Source organism: Bos indicus, chromosome 7, assembly GCF_029378745.1.
Source record: "Bos indicus isolate NIAB-ARS_2022 breed Sahiwal x Tharparkar chromosome 7, NIAB-ARS_B.indTharparkar_mat_pri_1.0, whole genome shotgun sequence".
NCBI lineage: Eukaryota > Metazoa > Chordata > Mammalia > Artiodactyla > Bovidae > Bos > Bos indicus.
Genome location: NC_091766.1, coordinates 101,782,147 through 101,802,423, shown reverse-complemented (window position 1 = coordinate 101,802,423; position 20,277 = coordinate 101,782,147). Strand labels below are relative to the sequence as shown.

Here is a 20,277-nt window from a genome sequence, read left to right as displayed (position 1 = left end):
ATCACTCTTTAAAAAAATGTGAAGCAGAAGTATTTTGAATACTGACTTTATCAACATACACCATCTGTTGACGATGTATGAAGACAAAATATTAATCATTTAATAACTAGAGCAAATGATCAAAATTAACAAAAAATAAAAATATAAGGGAATGCTTTTTTAATCCATCACAAACAGCTGCTAAATCCTTTGAGTTCATTATTTCTGTATAAAGAACAGTGGTGCTTGAGCTTAAAATGGTTTACCGTAAGAGCATATGAAGATCATACAGACACTTTTTAAGGATGGAAAGCAGTATGAAAAAACACAGAAAATAAAAATGAAATACCTGGTATGTATGAAATTGCAAACACATTTCTTCCAAACGATGGGTGCTTAATCTCGCGCACAAATTCTTTGGTGTCGGTTTTGAAACACTGGATCCGACCGTTTTCCCGGTCTGCCACACACAGCTGGCCCAGGGGAGGCACCAGGGCCAAGCTGTGAGGAACTCTGAACTGGCCTGGTTTAGGACTGCTCTCTAGAGACGCTACAGAATGAAGAAAAAACTCAGACTTACAATGTGTAAAATCACCCAAACTTTGACTCTGAAGTCTCCTAAACTTCAAAATTCACTATAGTAAGCCACTAAATATCTGGAACCAGGGGAAAAATAAGGTAAAGCAGTTAGTATCTTTGCCCATGAATACATGACAGATTTTCTCCCTGTTTGGATAAAGTTTAAAGCTTTTGGGTAGAAGCATTCCTTTCCTCCTTAAGAGTGTGTGTGTGTGTGTGTGTGTGTGTGTGTGTGTGTGTGTGAGTGAGAAAGAGATAGTGTACAACCAGGTGGATGCATTTGGAAGCCCTGTTTTCCTCACTCAAGGGACAATTACATCCCAAAGAATGGGATGGCCATGCTCATTCCCTCCCAAAGGAGGGATGGCCAGCCTCTTGTTCCTTGTGATGCTGGCCAAGAATGAGAAGCCGAGATAAAGAGTCTAACTGAGTACCTTCTCCCCACTGTGTGATGAATTTTCCACTTGGTGAAAACTGCACAAGGCGACTGTTGCAGTAGCCATCTGACACATAGATGGTTCCGGTGTCTGGATCCACAGCCACATCGGTGGGCTGACAGAAGTGATTCTGGTCACTGCCTGGTTGCATGCTCCTTCCCAGGGTTAGCAGAGGGCCTTCTTTACTCTTTGGATCTAGTTTGAACACCTTTTCAAAAAGAGAACGAAAGCCTCACTCACTTTGCATGGTTATTTATTGACGCCCACCTACCTGACTCAGGCAATTCGAGGGTCAGCTCTCAAGAGACCTATTTACAAGCAGGTACTTTTCAGAACTGGATGGGACTCTGGAAATGATCTGGTCTGCTTCCTTCATTTGATGAGTGAGACTCACAGAGATTAAGGGACCTGCCCAAGTTTCTTCAGGTCACTGGTGGCGAGCAGAGACTAGCACGTGGATGCCCTGTTCCACCCTCCCCCACTTCCTCTTCCTCAGCTACCAGTTCGGTGTGCCCCAGCCAATACAAGGGCAATAAACGGCTCACTGAGATGATGCTTGAAGGCTAGCGGTGCCTTCTGAGTTCTAGTTTCTTATCCTAGTTTTCCTAGTTCTTTCCCACCTATTCATCAAACGGGTATTAAACATGAGCTTATCCTTTAAGGATAAAACATTATGACTACACTCTGACGGAAATATTAACTTCCTTTAAAAAGAACAAAAAAACTGCTGTTTTACATATAAACATGTATGCACTAGAGACCTTGTCTCGATTTATGGAAGATTAAGGTGGTGTATGAAAAATACATAAAACACATAAAGTAATAAAACAGAACTAAGACCTGGGGACAGAGGAAAGAAATACGGAAAGCTCAGAAGGAGGCCGGGGGAGCTAGACATTCGGTAGGGGGAAGTTTCACCTCTTGCCCTAAGGTTCCTGCCAGCCCCACACGGGAGGGTGACTGGATCATTTATGGGCAAGTTTTCCTGAGCACTGAGTGCTAAATGAACCATTTCAGACCTGGCCGTTCCATTCTTTTGTTATAAACTTTCTGGGTCACAGAAAAAGACCCAGACAACTCCAGAGCATTCTGAAAGCACAGCCTCATTAACTTCTATGCGCGTGGGTACGCACTCAGTAGATCCCATGGACTGTAGCTCTCCAGGCTCCTCTGTCCATGGGAGTCTCCAGGCAAGAACACTGGAGTGGGTTGCCATGCCCTCCTCCAGGGGATCTTCCTGATCCAGGGATCAAACCTGAGTCTCTTGCATCTTCTGCGTTGCAGGCAGCCTGTTTACTGCTGAGCCACTGAGGAAGCCCAACTTCTATTTGAATAACCAAATGGAATTTCTATTTGAAATGCCAAATGGAAGATTACCTGATGAAGCGCCACGTCTGTGACCCAATAATTTCCATCTTTATCTATACTCAAGCCATGTGGCAAGTAAAACCTGCAAAATACAAATAACCATCCTAATTATATAATTACTCCCAAAGTACACATGAGAAGAAAGTTTTCTGCTAATTAATTTGTAACAGCAATATAAATTTATATACTGATAAATGTATACCTGCATGACTCTAGAAAAGGCCAAAATGAATTGTCAAATCAAAATACCCATTTTAATAGAGACTGCCTTGTGAAAAAATGTAATTGGTATCTAATCTTCTAACAGTATGTAAATGAAGCATACATATCAATTACAAATATTTATTATAAAGTATGGTATATTAAATAATATCAATTTGAAAACAAGTTCTAAAATCATAAAGAAATGTGTATAAAACAAAGTATATAGAGAAATATAAATGTGGATTTATATGGTTTGAATACTTCAAGTATGCTGCAAAATAATATAGCATTGTATTAATATTAAATATATGGCTGAAAAGCTTTAAGAGTGATTATTAATACTAAAGACAGTAAAACGCAAAGAAAACACCTTCCAGCAGACAGGCTGTGACCAGCTAAGCAAAGTTAAGCGGTATGCTAGATAATAGTAAGAGAAGGTTAACCTATCTAACAAGTCAGTTGGGATGACCTGGATAAGAGAATCATAAACTAATGTAAACAGAGACTCACAGGCTTAAGGAACTAGGACAGAACTAACAAACACATGGACAATGTCTTAATGTTTTTGGGATCAAATCCGACAATCCACAAGCTACATGTGTCAGCTTCTAGCCTGTACAAAGTGTTGGCATCACAGATTTTTGTTTTCAGGAGCCAAGAAGGTAACACCTTGATCTTGACTGCTACACTGAACTAGATCTCCCTTTTGGTCACCGAATGTGAGGGTTATGACTTGCTTTCAACACAGACACACCACTGTCGGCCACGCTGATGTAGCAGCAGCTCTGCCTTCCTCTTTAACGCCTATCTGGAATGAGAACACTTCGGACTGATAGCCAGAGTACTGGAGAGACAGGTTCAAACACAATGAGTGGTGGGGCTGGTATTAGAACTCGGCCCTTGACGCACCATCTCAGGATCCTATAAAAAGCTAACTGTTAGCATCTCCATAATAAGCTGTATTCAAAGTGGATGGCTCCCAGCCTTTTAAAGAAGCTGGCTCTCCCTGTGCCTAAGCAGATAAAGTAGGGTATAGCTCCCGAAGCTGCCAGGCCACAAAGGTCGAGGACACTCTGTCAGCAGGTGCCCCTTTCTTTCAAAGACCATGAATATCAGCCAACTTTTTTTTGGCTGCCAGAAGCCAAATCTAGGAATAAGACCAAATAATGGGCAGCTTTCAAAGCCAAATTAACTATGCATGCCATGGAAAGTTGAAAATGACATTTGTTTAATCTTCACTTTGAGATGGGAAGAGAGAAGCCTTTTTTCTTAATGGTGACTAGCTGCTGAGTTTGGTTATGTAACTTCTCCGCTTAAGAAATTTTTTTTAATCTTCAGATCTAGCTGAGCAGCAACTCACTTCATTAGCCATGTGTATCAATTTTCTCTGACGCTTGACTACCATTAGAATCACCGAGGGAGCTTTCACACTACTATTTTGATACCTGGGCCCCATCCCAGACTAAATATGAATCTCAATTTTGGAAGCTTCCCAGATGACTCTAATGTTCAGTCAGGGTTTAAAACCACCTCTTTAGAAAATGAAAGGATGGCTCTATCAGTCCCCTGCTTTCTTAAGCTGTGTTTTCTCACCACTGCTGTACAATATACTCTTTCTAAGGCCAGACCCAATGATACACTTTGTACCAAATAGCACAAGCATTAATAACAACATATGCAATTTAACTCACAGATTTTTTCCACTGGACTGGAGTACTGCAGCATTATTTGGATCTATGACAAGAATAGTGTCTTCTTCAATTGGTCCAAGACCTCTTTGCTGGTAAACAAACTTGCTATCAAAAGAGCTAGTAAAAAAAAAAACAAGGCATTAGAATGGGAATAAGCCAATCAGAAACATCAGCGACCTTGAGAAACGCAGCCCATTCACTTGAGGTTTTAAACATGGAATCAAGAGAAGGGCTCAGACGTGTCTGACTGCACTCTTTGCCCTTCATGCTTCAGTATCTTGGATCACAGATATAATACCATCGCCTGAGGAACAAGACAAGGTCAGGGGGGAAGGCAAGGTTTCCAACCCGCCAAATCTGAATCCACACTTTCTCCAGATCTCCAGGTGAGTCACGGCCCATGAGACGTGGAGAAACACTGCCCAGAACTCTTAAAGAAGCTAATTTTTTCTCAAAAGCTCCTCAAAATGTTTAAATTCAGTAACTATTTTCTTTCAAAATACAAATGGAGGTATAACTTAACTTTCTGTGTAATGGTAAGGAAAGTGTGAACGGAAGGATGAAGCATAGTGATCAAAACTGTGTTTGCTATTTTACTTGCTATAGGTACAACATGCAAACACACATTACAAGGACACAGAACAGAACATCCAAAATATTTCAAAAATATAAAACTGATTCTTGAAACAAAAATGTGTTTGAGACATAAAACCTTCTCCATACAACAGTTTTTCTGTAAGTACAAAATGGACATCTATGTAATAATTAATAAAAACACTAAAATGAATGACAGTTTCTGCTTTTTAACTCTATACTTTCCAGGCTATTATAAAATATTGTGAACATTTATATATATTTATATTTCTACCTGAATTAGTAGTATCGTTCTTTAAATTGATAATTATCACAGACATTGTACCTATTTAGATTCCTATTCGAAAATTATTTGTGATATATCACAAAGACAAGTTCTTCCAATCTAAGCTTATGTGACAGAGAGAAAAATATATGAAGCACCAACAGGCCAACTTACATTTCAAGAGCAAAGAACTAACTGATTAGCACATAGTTGAGACATGTTTGTGGGTGGGGAGCATAAAAATATAAAATATATATATATATTTTGCCAGATGAAGTCACTGTATAGATCAATAAATGTTCCTATAAATACAATTTCCTTTATAAAATAAGACAAGGTTGTGAAAAAGAAACTACTAATGCTTTGTAGTTCAACCATATAAGCAAAAAGAGAATCTGAACAACATTAAGTATTTATGGAGAAACATTTTTAATTTGGAAGGCGACAGACTGCTCAATTCTATCATACTCCTATTGATTAGTTGGTTGGTATTTTTATGGAACTTATGCAGAGACCCAGTAGGAGAACAAAAATTTCAAAATTATATTCTTTTGCCATTAAAAATAAACACCATATAACTATTTGAGCTTCTTGACTGTCACAGTCTTTGGGTATACTTTCCCTGAAAGATAATAATAAGTCCCTGAAGTAGTTCTTATTAATGATGCATTCAATTGAATAAAAAATATTGATTCAGCTTTGTCAACTAAAACTTAAGTAATACTGCTTACATATGCTATTATGTGTAGTTAAAACCACATAGCAGAAAAAAAATACATAAGTTGATGAAATGGAAGTAACATCACCAACAAAGCATATTTTATAAGACAATTATGACATCATTATTAAATTAAAACATACAATTTTATTAGTTAGAATCAATGTAAGAATATGCAAGATATTAATAAATCAGGAGACACCAATAATGAGCAAACACAAGTAACTCTTTCTTAGTACTAGGAAACACCAAACAGTTTATCCTCTATCTGAATGTATTTTTATTTACTTTTAATTGGAGGATAATTGCTTTACAATGTTGTGTTGGTTTCTGCCGTACATCAAAATGAATCTGCCATGGGTATACGTATGTCCGCTCCCTCTTGAACCTCCTCCCTCCCACCTCCCACCCTATCCCACCCCTCCAGGCTGTCTCCGAGCATGGAGTTGAGCTCCCTGTGACACACAGCAAGTCCCTCTGGCCATATGTTTTACATATGGTAATGTGTAAGTTTGGGCTTCCTGGGTAGCTCAGCTGGAAAAGAATCCGCCTGCAAAGCAGGAGACCCTAGTTCGATTCCTGGGTCAGGAAGATTCCCTGAAGAAGGGATAGGCTACCTACTCCAGGATTCTTGGGCTTCCCTGGTGGCTCAGGCGGTAAAGAATCTGCCCGCAATGCGGGAGACCTGGGTTCAATCCCTGGGTTGGGAAGATCCCATAAGGAAAGGCAAGGCAATCCACTCCAGTGTTCTAGCCTGGAGAATCCCATGGACAGAGGAGCCTGGTGGGCTACAGCCATGGGGTTGCAAAGGGTCGGACATAACAGGGACTGAGCACAGGCAATGTCTATGTTTCAATGTTATTCCCTCAATTTGTCCCATCCTCTCTGCCCCCCTGCGGCACCCACAGTCTGGTCTCTGTGTCTGTGTTTACACTGCTGCCCTGCAAATAAGTTCATCAGTACCATTTTTCTAGATTTCATATACATGTGTCTCTTTTTGATGTGACGTTCTGTACTAAAAATCATAACCATTCTCATAGAAAACAAAGCTATTGAATTCAACCATCAATGGTAATTTTTTCCAACTTGTCTAGGATACTGGATAACTTAAGTGCAGCATGTCTAACACTCATAGTATGCTACAGTTTTACATTCATATGTAGTAGCATGAGGGCTTCCCTGGTGGCTCAGTGGTAACAATCCACCTGCAATGCAGGAAGTACAGGAGACAGGGGTTCAATCCCTGGGTTGGAAAGATCCCCTGGAGGAAGGCATGGCAACCCACTCCAGTATTCTCACCTGGAGAATCCCATGGACAGAGGAGCCTGTGGACTACAGTCCATAGGTTTGCAAAGAGTTGGACAAGACTGAAGTGACTCAGCATGTATGCACGCACATAGCAGGATGAAGTCCCTTCATTCATTATTTAAGGCTGAAGTCATATTCTTCATTATTCAGAAACATTTCACGATTTTTAATGGCATAATGGTAATCTAAACAACGTGAGAATTATGTTTTCTCTGACTTTAAGGAGTTAAAATTTGTTTTCACTTTTTTAATAGAAATTTGAGATAACTGTAGATTTACATGCAGTCACAAGACATAATCCTTAGAGAAGGGAATGGCAACCCATTTCAGTATTCTTGGAGTATTCTCCAGAATACTGGAGAATCTGGTATTCTCCAGAAGAGCCTGGAGGGCTACAGTCCTCCAGGGGTTGCAGAGAGCTGGACATGACTTCACACACACACACACACACACACAAATAATAGGGCTTCCCTGGTGGCTCAGAGAGAGATTCTATGTACACTTTGCCTGGTTTCCTCAGTGGTACCTTTCTGAACAACTATACTACAATATCATAACCGGGATACTGATATTGGGAAAATCCACTGATTATATTTAGACACCCTTTTCCATTTGGTATTTCCTAAAATTTTCATTTATTCTTACAGTTTATTTACTTGGGCGTGGAATACACTACTGTATTACTTCTCCACCTAGGAGTCAGTACTAGGGAAAGTTACCACGTCCTCACAATTCATACCAAGTGCTGTCCACGTGACATGCAGCGTTCTGGCCCACTAATGACAGCTAATGACAGTGACAGTCCAACTGCCTGCTGTATATCCTGATAAAACTGCAACCTGGCATACCTAATTCCACATCTCTTATCTGCAAAATGGCAAACTGTAAGAGAAGCCTGACATATTTACTTGTTCGTGATTTCCCCAAGCAATAGGTTGCAGTATTCTTTGGTCTGTCTTGTCATTCACTTAAATATTCACCATCAGTCTTCAATCTCTGGTCCCACTATTTTAGGAAATAACATTCTTACAACTTATTGATGGAGAGAAAGCAGATTTCCCCCACCCAACACCTTCAGGGGCATATGCTGAATTCCTCTATCTTAAATTATGCTTTTTTATAGCTCTAGTTTATTTTTCCAGACACTTAAGTATCTAAAAATGTAAATTCTAGTTTAAATTATTCTCTGGTAGTCATGTAAGCTCAAAGTCAAGGACCCGTAATGCTGGGCTTGGCTTCCAAGAGAACAAGCTATGTCAAGGAAAAATATAAATAAACCCAGACTCACTGCTTATGTGAGTCGTATCAAATGACATGTAGCTAATGCACATGTCATAAAATATCCTTTATCAATGGAACTGTTCTACACTGTTCATGAATACAGAAAAAAATCTATCAAGTAGTTGATGTTCTGCTGTCACAAACCCAAATTGTGTGTGGGCATCTATATTCACAATCTAGAAATGTCAAATTTCTAGTGGTGGGAAAAATGCAAAATTAACTAATTTGAGGATCATACTCTTTTATTATTCATTTTTTGGTGATGTTATAACAAATGTGAAATAGCAAATGAAAGAGCCAAAAGAAAAATAAGGAACAATATAAGTAAGCCATGGAGTAAATAAATCAGATTTTGGAGTAAATAAATCAGATTTTTATAATTAAATATTAGATGTATGAAAATATCAGATCTCTTAAATTATCAAGTTTTTTTTCTTAGTATCTTATATATACACAATGTAACAACTAGTAATATCATTTATCTTTTAGGGTTTTTTAATTATTACAAATGAGCCCCATGTCATTAGCATGTACAGAGGACATTCTTTGTAATGCTTCAAACTAACCACTCTTCCTATGGAATGCAGTTCTGTGGTTATTAATAATAATATTACTATATTTCCCCCATATCCATTAAGGATCTCAGTGACTAGGCAAGTTTTTAAATTTACTGATATTAGCATCATTTGAGTATTTTCATTTATTTCAGTAACATAAATAACAAATAATAACATTCTAGAATTCTTGGGGACACCAGAGCTTTAAAGGAATTAACCACAACACCATAGATTCAACTATTTCATTGAAAATCTTCTGTGATACCCTTTACCAGATGTCTGTATGTTTAAACTGGCAGCATCAAGGGATATTCAGTCACTGTCACTCAATAGATTGGTTGATGAGTCTTAATCCTTTCACTTGGGATAGCTGGAGCTTCATACAACTAATAGCTGGCCCCTGGTAGATACACAGGGCAAGTAATAAAAGGAATTGATGGTTCATTTTTTTTTTTTTTATTCTGAAATGGGAAAAGTCACACACACACACACACACACACACAACACACATACTCACATTAAATCTGCCAAATAAAGTAATTTATAAACTCTCTTGTAATTCAAAGAAAAGTAACCCTTGAACAGTTCACAAATGGATGTCAGATTATAGAGCTGGATACACTGTTGCTGTAGCAAACTGCTTATTTAGTGTTCCAAAGCAGCTACCCTGCATTATATGCTGCAGAGAGGTCTTTATTTCAACCACGTTTAACTTTTTACAGAATATAATAACACCCTGCACATTTCACACAGTGCCTGGAGCACTGCTGATCTCTGCTTGCTTCTCTGAAAAAGCACTCAGTGGAAAAGGCTGAATGGAGGCCTGCGGGCTGGTATTCATCAGTTCTTTATTTTAGCAGTTTGAATCCCCCATTAATGATTTTGCACATTAGCAGCTAATCAAACAGTTTAGATAAGGCTGAAAAGAAATGCATTGCTATATTCACACGCAAAAGAATTTAGAATACAGAGAAAATAAACTTCTGTGCCATCAATCAAAATTAAGGGAAATGCAAAATAAATAAGAGCAACTGAAGACAGAAGTAAAATATAATGTTGTAATTATATAAATTAAGAGGTTGGAGAAAGGACCACAGGTTTTCAAGTGAGAAAATAAAGGGAAACATACCTTCAATGTTAGGAAAGCAAAGACATACTATACGAAGACTAAAGACTTTAAATGGAATATAATTTAACACTATGTTTAAAACATTTACTTCTTACACACATTGCAAAAATTCCCTATGAGGAGGAAAAAGGGTGGGCAGACAAAGAACTCAGCGTGACCACTTATGCCCTGATGGACCCAGCATTAGAGACATCCCAAATAAGGATGAAAATATCAAAAGACTAGGTATCACAGCACCAGGCTCTGTTTGGTCAGTAAGGCCACTGGGAACGTGTTACTTAACAAAGTGACTTTTGTTACTCAAGAGAAGGAGGAAGATTTTAAAGCCTTCATTTTTTTGGACTAGAGAACAGAGGCACTGAACTCAAATGTCTTGATACGGGCCTCAGAGCTAGGAAACAGAAACCAAGTTTGAAACCTGGGTGTCCTGTCCACAAAAACATATGTTTTTTTCTTATTAGGATTAACCTACTGGACTGGGAGAGTCTCCCCTCCAGTTATCAAATTTAATTTGTAGATGTAGAAGAGACAGAAGAATAGTCACATAGCCAAGAAGAATCGGAGAAAGTGGCATAAAACTGAAAAACTGGCTTGAGCACAACAGCAAACAGCAATATAAGACAGAAGGGCAGACTACGGACGTTCTCTTTGTAGGACTCCTTACAATTTTCCCTTGGATGTGAAGGTAATAAGTTCAATTTTCCAGGTCTAATTAATTCTAAAGGTATGAAAGAATTTGCAGATACAGAAGCAGAACCTCAAGCAGATATCTTAATTGAAACTTCAGGTGACTAGTGAGGCAAATCTTGAACTGCTTTTTATGCAAGTTAGGAAGCAGACTTTTGAAACAAAAAAAACTTGGCAAGATTCCATAAAACATTGTTGAGGAGATGGTTTCTGAATGAATTATCTGGGGGGCAAATGGGAGATTCCCAGAAGCCCACATCTCTAAGGACAAAACTTGTTAAACCAAGCAGTCAACTATTCAAACTTTATAAACAATATGTATGAAGATATGAAAGGCAAATTCACCAAACAGACCTAATACCAGGCTGGAAGGGACAGCTCATTCTCTGGTTAATTAAGAATAAAATAGTATCTGTAAAAATGGAAGCAATGCTAAATCTAGCAACATGAAATATAATTGGAATAAAATGCTGAATTCAGTGTTCACTGTATAAATACGAATTTCCAGTAAAAACTTGTGCACAATTTTATGAAATATAATTAGAGACATCAGTAGATTACACATTCAACACAAAGTAACAAGGTGATATGACTGCTGAAGAAAAGTGAATGCCAATCACTAATAGATATCTAGAATACACATCAAGGAAAGTTAACTGTGCTGCTCATCAGGTAATACATGAAGCACTGTGGCTACTTCTCAACCAAACACTAGAAGACTGAGAAACCAGAGCACCTTCAGATAAAAATATCATGTTAACATGAAGACTGGCTCAGGGCCTATGGGATATTTAGTCTGGAGAAGATAAGACTTTCTTCAAATATGCAAATAACTGACACGAATAAATGGAAGTGAATTTACTCTGCATTTGGCTGTCATGAAGGTGAAGTTATAGGACACAGATTTGAGGTTAATGTGATGAAGAACCGAATGACATCTAGATGAGTCCCATAATTGGGAAGTATATCTCATTCTAGGGAATTTCTGGCCTCTGAAAGAATTCAAGCATCTGAAAGAATTCAGATGACGGTGGAAGATTTTGCCTGGAGACGTCCTGGCAGGAGCCTGGAGCTGCGCTCTCTGGTGGACCTCTGCTACTCTGGGTGCTCAATGTCTACTGCCCCATTTTGTGCCAATGAAACCTATTTTTCTCTAGTTGACCCAAAATTCTAAGCCTCACTCTCAGTCCACTTTTTTTTTTTTAATTGAAGGATAATTGTTTTACAGCATTTTGTTGTTTTTCTGTCAAACCCCCACTTGCTTTTGATAATATCAACTCTACTCTCACATTACAGAGATAAAACAAAAAGCTTAGGCTAAGCCAAAGAGTGAATTTCATTCCTTTGCCCACAGTTCAGGATGAAAGAAAAATGTTCTGCTACCTACCTAAAGTCAGGTAGGAGAACACTAAATGATTCAATTTAAGGATTTCTTGTTGACCTATCAAGGACACAGATGGTCTCTTCTGGTATTCTGAAGTTGCAAATAGGGAGGAAGATCAATCTGAGCCTAAGAATGGAACTAACCAGGAGAAGATGTGTTAAATAGACCCTGGTGCTATCATCTGAGCTACCATACCCTGAAAGTTTTTATTTATACAAACTAATACATTTCTTCTTTTTCTAAGCTAGTATGCATTGGGTTTTCTCCTTCATTGGCTACAGATGGAATTCCAAGTGACACAACTTTCAAAATCCCTTTCAACTCCATGTGAAGAGTGACAGATGGTATAATAGAAATACCTTCTAGTGCCTAAAAATAAGGGATAAAACCCATGATTTACTGAAGAGGGTATGGGACATGAGGCCTGCAGAGGAGAACTTCAACTATAGCTGAGATAAATAAAAGAGAGGCCAGGAAGCAAGCCTCTGACCATGGTGGTGATTTTAAGATAGACACCCCAGGAACAAAGGTTACTGAGGCAGGAGCTACCCAGCTCCTGCTGGGAGGCATTTAAACTTTAAAGAGCCCTCGTTGTCATGCTGCCCTAACATTAGGGCAGACAAGAGGCTTGTTAAAGTTTCATTACACCCTGAAACTTCCTTTCAGCTAGAAGAAGTCTCTTACAGTAGCCATGGGCTTACCCGATGGCTCAGACAGTAAACAACCCTCCTGCAATGCAGGAGACTAGGGTTCGATCCCTGGGTTGGGACGACCCTCTGGAGAAGGGAATAGTAACTCATTCTAGTATTCTTGCCTGGAGAATCCCATGAACAGAGGAGCCTGGTGGGCTACAATTCACAAGGTTGCAAAGAGTTGCACATGACTGAGTTATTAGCACACATATATAGAGCACCTATACGGAAGTAAGGGACTGACAAGGAGGAAAACAGAAATCAAATTGAGAAAGGAGATAACAGTTTACTGTTATTATTATTCTTGTTGCCATGCTTATTTAGCATAATTAAGTAGAAGAGTAAGGGCTGATCAAGGCTGTTGGGCAGGAAAGACGAGGAACAGTACTCATAAAGAGAACGGAAGGTGAGAGCTGCACAGTCGTGTCCGACTCTTTGTGACCCCATGGAGTCCATGGAATTCTCCAGGCCAGAACACTGGAGTGGGTAGCCGTTCCCTTCTCCAGGAGATCTTCCCAACCCAGGGATTGAACCCAGGTCTCCCACATTGCAGGCAGATTCTTTATCAGCTGAGCCACCAGGGAAGCAAAGAAAATTGATGTGACATCAAAAAAGCTTTGGGTATGGACTATTAATTAGGGATTATTACTAAATAGTAATAACTCCTCCTTCTGGAGGAGGGAATGGCAAACCACCCCAGTATACTTGCCGTGAGAACCTCATGAGCTGTATAAAAGGCCAAAAAGATATGACACCAAAAGATGAGTCCCGCAGGTCTGAAGGGGTCCAATATGCTACTGGGGAAGAGTGGAGGAGAATGAATGAAGCAGCTGGGCCGAAGTGGATATGATGCTCAGTTGTGGATGTGTCTGGTGATGAAAGTAAAATCCGATGCTACAAAAAACAGGACTGTATAGGAACTGGAATGTTAGGTCCATGAATCAAGGAAAATCAGACATGGTCAAGCAGGAAATGGTAAGAATCAACATAGACATCCTAGGAATCAGTGAACTAAAATGGACAGGAATGGGTGAATTTAATGCAGAAGACCACTAATCATCGAAAAAGCAAGAGAGTTCTTGACTTCTGCTTTATTGACTATGCCAAAGCCTTTGACTGTGTGGATCACAACAGACTGTGGAAAATTCTTAAAGAAATGGAAATACCAGACCACCTGATCTGCCTCTTGAGAAATCTGTATGCAGATCAGGAAGAAGCAACAGTTAGAACTGGACATGGAACAACAGACTGGTTCCAAATCAAGAAAGGAGTACGTCAAGGTTGTATATTGTCACCCTGCTTATTTAACTTCTATGCAGAGTACATCATGAGAAATGCTGGGCTGGATGAAGCACAAGCTGGGATCAAGATTGCTGGGAGAAATATCACTAACCTCAGATATGCAGATGACACCACCCTTATGCAGAAAGTGAAGAAGAACTAAAGAGCCTCTTGATGAAGTTGAAAGAAGAGAGTGAAAAAGTTGGCTTAAAACTCAACATTCAGAAAACGAAGATCATGGCATCTGGTCCCATCACTTCATGGCAAATAGAGGGGGAAACAGTGGAAACAGTGTCAAACTTTATTTTTCTGGGCTCCAAAAGCACTGCAGATGGTGATTGCAGCCATGAAATTAAAAGACACTTCCTCCTCGGAAGAAAATTTATGACCAACCTAGACAGCATATTAAAAAGTAGAGACATTACTTTGCCAAGAAAGGTCCATCTACTCAAGACTATCGCTTCTTCAGTAGTCATGTATGGATGTGAGAGGTGGACTATAAAGAAACCTGAGTGCCAAAGAATTGATACTTTTGAACTGTGGTGTTAGAGAAGACTCTTGAGAGTCCCTTGGACTGCAAGGAGATCCAACCAATCCACCCTAAAGGAAATCAGTCCTGAATATTCATTGGAAGGACTGATGCTGAAGCTGAAACTCCAATAGTTTGGTCACTTGATATGAAGAACTGACTCATTTGAAAAGACCCTGATGCTGGGAAAGACTAAAGGCAGGAGGAGAAGGGGACAACAGAGGATGAGATGGTTGGATGGCATCACCACCTCAATGGTCATGAGTTTGAGTAAACTCTGGGAGCTGGTGATGGATAGGGAGGCCTGGCATGCTGCAGTCCATGGGGTTGCAAAGAGTTGGACATGACTGAGCAACTGAATTGAACTGATTATTTATCTACTACTGTGGGCAAGAATCCCTTACAAGAAATAGAGAAGCCCTCATAATCAACAAAAGTGTCTGAAATATATAGTACATGGGTGCACCCTCAAAAATAACAGGATGATCTCGTTTCACTTCCAAGGCAACCGTCAACATGACAGTAATCCAAGTCTATGCCCCAACCACTAATGCTGAAGAATCTAAAGTTGAGTGGTTCTATGAAGACCTAGAAGACTTTCTAGAACTGATACCTAAAAAAGATGTTATAGTCATCATCGGGGATTGGAAGGCAAAAGTAGGAAGTTAAGATATACCCAGAGTAACAGGCAAGTTTGGCCTGGGAGTACAAAATGAAGCAGGGCAAAGGGTAACTGAATTCTGCCAAGAGAATGCACTAGTCATAGTAAATACTCTTTTTCAACAACATAAGAGATGACTTTACACATGGACATCACCAAATGACCAATACCAAAATCAAACCGATTACATTCTCTGTAGCCGAAAATGGAGAAGCTGCATACAGTCAGCGAGAACAAGACCTGGAGCTGACTGTGGCTCAGATCATCACCTTCTCATAGCAAAATTCAGGCTTAAACTAAAGAAAACTGGGAAAAACACTAGGCCAGCCAGTATGACTTAAATCCTGTATGAATTTGTAGTGGAGGTGACAAAGATTCAAGAGACTAGATTTAGATAACAGTGTACCTGAAGAACTATGGACAGAGGTCCATAGTATTGTACAGGAGGTGGCGAACAAAACCATCCCAAATAAAAGGAAAAACAAGAAGGCAGGGTGGTTATCTGAGGAGGCTTTACAAATAGTGGAAGAACAAAGAGAAGCAAAAAGCAAGGGGGAGAGGGAAAGGTAACCCAATTAAATGCAGAGTTTCAAAGGATATCTGTAAGAGACAATAAGGCTTTCTTCAAAAAACAGTGTTTAACAATAGAAGAGTATGTCAAGGCTGTATACGGTTACCCTGCTTACTTATCTTCTATGCAGAGTGCATCATGCGAAATGCTGGACTGCATGAAGCACAAACTAGAATCAAGATTGCTGGGAGAAATATCAATAACCTCAGATATGCAGATGACGCCACCCTTATGGCAGAAAGCAAAGAAGAACTAAAGAGCCTCTTGATGAAAGTGAAAGAGGAGAGTGAAAAAGTTGGCTTAAAGCTCAACATTCAGAAAACGAAGATCATGGCATCTGGTCCCATCATTTCATGGCAAATAGAAGGGGAAACAATGGAAATAGTGACAGACTTTATTTATTTATTTATTTTTTGGCTCTAAAATCACTGCAGACGGTGACTGCAGCCATGAAATTAAAAGATGCTTGCTCCTTGGAAGAAAAGCTATGATCAAACTAGACAGCATATTAAAAAGCAGAGACAAAAACTTGGCCAACAAAGGTCTATCTAGTCAAGGCTATGGTTTTTCCAGTGGTCATGTATGGATGTGAGAGTTGGACTATAAAGAAAGCTGAGTGCTGAAGAATTGATGCTTTTGAACTGTGGTGTTGGAGAAGACTCTTGAGTGTCCCTTGGACTGCAAGGAGATCCAACTAGTCCATCCTAAAGGAGATCAGTCCTAAATGTTCATTGGAAGGACTGATGCTGAAGCTGAAACCTCAGTACTTTGGTCACTTGATGCGAAGAACTGACTCATTTGAAAAAGACCCTCATTTGGAAAGACTAAAGGCAGGAGGAGAAGGGGACGACACGGGATGAGATGGTTGGATGGCATCACCGACTCAATGGACATGAGTATGAGTAAGCTCCAGGAGCTGGTGACGGACAGGGAGGCCTGGCGTGCTGCAGTCCATGGGGTCACAAAGAGTGGGACATGATTGAGCGACTGGACTGACTGACTGACCTTATGGAACTTACAGTTTTGTGCACATGAGAAGACTCAGGATGGGATTCTGAGGAAAATTAATACAGAATTTCTCATCTTTCTAAACAAACCGTGGTAGCAATAAGAACGCAATTTCCTCCCCATGTTTCAATTTCCATTGTCTCTCACCAGCACGTAAGAAATTCCTCAGGGAAGTGCTGTCTTTTTGTTTGTACGATCTTTGGATATTCAATGAGTGAGAAGAAAATTACTTCGCCCATTTTATATAATTCACTTGCACATACAGGAAGGATGGTCACGCACAACTGTTCAACGAGCAGGATCAGCACATCCAAATCTATTTACCTACAAAACAACTAGCAGAGTAATCCACTTCTAAATCTCTTTGTGAGTAACAAAGCAGACAGTGTTTAAAGCAGAGATTGGAGTGCCCGAAGAGAATTTTCATGGGTGGCAAAGGCTGTTAGAGGCCAACAGGAAATACAAGAGAGGCAAAAGGAGAGGGATGACAAATATTCTTACACCTGAACGATAAAGACAAAGGAGAAAGAAGAAACAGACTTAATGGTATAAATTAGCGCCCCTGTTCTGAAGTTTTAATTTTTAACAAGACCGCTTTGTCAGAGCCATTCATCAGGGTAAACGCACCAGGGCTTTGGCGATGGAACTGGAATCTATTTACCAGGATACTGGCAGGTTATCTAGATGAAAGCACGAAGCCAGAAAAATCAGGTCTTCTGCTGGGACTGCCATGTATGTCCCAGAAAATGTTCTTATGTGGCTCTTGTTTCAGTCTTGGGTCATTTACCCCAGGCTGGCCTGTACTGATCCCTTTTTTCCCCCTATTAAACTATTCCAGCCTCTGCTGTTTACTTGGAATGAATATCACATTAAAATGGAAAATTGGACTTTGTCCAATTTAGCTTTAGCCAGCTGAAACAGTATCAGTGGAAGAAAATGATGCTGTAATTTTCTCGTCTGATAAAATGTGGCTAGAAATCCATGCAGAAAATATAGTAATATTCATTAAAATGAAGAATATGCTACAGTGAATAGTAATAGTTTGCTTTTGAAAGCACTTGTTAAAATATCATTAGATGTTCAATAATGACTAAGATGATGTAACAGAGATGTAGAAATAGAGATGTTGAGCTTGATGGCTTTGAACTCTGAAGTGATCTCTTTCTTAGATTCCATTCTTAAGTGTGACAACTGCAAAGGATAATTAAACAGTATCAAAGCTATCGATCTACCCTGAAATGCTGACTGAATTCATCTTCAGCTGCACCAAGAAAACTGCGTCCATGTGTATGTACAGCACAGGTTTAGCCAAAGTTTCATCAGCATCTCTGAAAACGGAGGGAAAAAACAGTTGAACTGTGTGTGTGGATCCTCAGTTTTCCAAATGAAACCCTTTAGCTGTACACTTGAAATAAGAAGAAGATTCATTACACTTAACTCACAAGATAGTTAAAAATCCACCTTTATATGAAAATTTGTGATAAAACAGATGAATAAATGGATATTCAATACTTAGGAGAATTAAGATACACTGATAAACTTTGGAGCCAGAGTTGAAAAATACAATCCCGTAAATGTGTTCACAATCCTCTAAAAGGAAGCGAGTAGGACAAAGTGGGTAAGTGCGCCAATGCTGAGTCAGACGGACAGCGACTGAAGCCCGCCTGTGCTGGGCTACCTGTGAGACGTGGGGCAAAACACTCATCTTCTCTGGATTTCTTCACCTGTAAAATGTGAATCGTGATGGTACTAACCGTGCCTAACTGCTGGGAGGTAATTCACGCAAACATTTAGAACAGTCACAGAGGCACAGCAAACAACTCAATAAATGTTAGACATTTTTTAAACCAAAAATCCCTATAAGATACTGGAAGACAGAATAAAAGGTTGGAAAGAGAAACCCCAAGGGAAAAGCAGGAGCGTGAGTTTCGGTGTTATTCTTATTAAGTCTCCAGTGCTCTTGAAAAGAGAGCATTTGTGTAAAAGAAATGATCTACAGGAACATGTGAGGGCAAGGTACTATTTCTATACATATGGTGGCCACGCGGCTCCAACCACAGAATTCCCCAGGAGGCACTGTTATCACTGCCACGGAGTGGCCTCAGGGAAAGCGAGAGTCCAGTGGCCTCAAGACGGTTCAATACCCAGCACAGGGAGATAAGGAAGTGCTTTACTGCAGTCAACCAGTAACTTTTCTGAGTTGATCATTTACCATGATGCACTTCTTCTGAAGTCTTGAAATGCCTCAGCCATGTACTGTCCTAATTTCTTTAATATTTCTCTCCTTAGGAGTGTGGAGGTGGCTTCAAGGAGATGAGAGCAAAATGCTAAGTAGGCAGAAAGTGAAAGTGAAGTCGCTCAGTTGTCTTTGACTCTTTGCGACCCCATGGTCTGTAGCCTACCAGGCCCCACTGTCCATGGGATTTTCCAGGCAAGAGTACTGGAGTGGTTTGCCATTTCCTTCTCCAGGGGATCTTCCCAACCCAGAGACTGAACCCAGGTCTCCTGCATTGCAGACAGACGCTTTACCATCTGAGCCACCAGGGAAGTAGGCAGAATCACGGACTTCTTGCCCTCCTTCCATAAACTAGCTTGTGAAACCATCTTAATTGTTTCCAAATGCACAAGACCTCCTCTTTCCTGTGTATCACAATCATATATTAAAAGAACACGTTGTGTTCACAAACATTATGTTCAAAAAGAACCTTCATAGTACTCTCACCATTATTCTTAGTTTAATGGGAAGCGACGCATGCTGTTTTTAATTTCATTTACTTCTTGAAGGAAAAATGATTACTTACTTTCCATCCCAGACGTGATCACCTCGGTGGAAAATCACGAGATTATTCTGAGGGTCCAGAGCCACCCCAGAAACCTGGCCTGGTAACAAGTATACTCCAGGCCAATCCAGTGCCTCTTCTACATGGAAATCTAAAAGAGAAACCCATACATTTAGTGTAAAAAAGAAAGTCAGTATAACTCCACGAAGATTCACAATGATTGTAAGAAGTTCATGCAGTAACGTCACTAGATGCAAAAAACAAACAAACAAACAAAAACAAGCGTGCTCTACGTAACATATACCGCATGCACATGCCAAAGTGTAGCCTCCTGGGCCATGAATAAGTAAGTGACTGTGAACCTGTTTGGGGACTAAATGCTCTTTTCCTGTTGATAAGATGCCTTATAAAACCAGTTTATCCTTCAGTCATTAAGGAGCAAATTGGAGACTACCTTCTTCAAGATTCATACCTTTAACTAGTATCTTTGGAAAACATGGTAATATGGATAATATCATTTTAACGCAAAGCCTTTAAATGAATAGCATTCTTGGGCAATAAGCCTCTGTGTGTG

The 20,277-nt window shown here is 39.7% G+C and overlaps 1 protein-coding gene across 11 annotated transcripts in view; it reads right to left on the bottom strand.

The window, feature by feature from the left end:
* Positions 1-20,277, bottom strand: part of PAM (peptidylglycine alpha-amidating monooxygenase) — a 324,625-nt gene that overhangs the window by 25,716 nt on the left and 278,632 nt on the right. For all 11 annotated transcript variants that reach the window (XM_019965490.2, XM_019965491.2, XM_019965492.2 and 8 more), the window contains 5 exons: positions 19,725-19,854; positions 4,259-4,375; positions 2,373-2,445; positions 993-1,203; positions 329-529 (listed from right to left, as the gene is read on the bottom strand). In XM_019965490.2, coding sequence (XP_019821049.2) covers positions 329-529; positions 993-1,203; positions 2,373-2,445; positions 4,259-4,375; positions 19,725-19,854 — 732 coding nt within the window. The remainder of the gene's footprint in view (positions 1-328; positions 530-992; positions 1,204-2,372; positions 2,446-4,258; positions 4,376-19,724; positions 19,855-20,277) is intronic.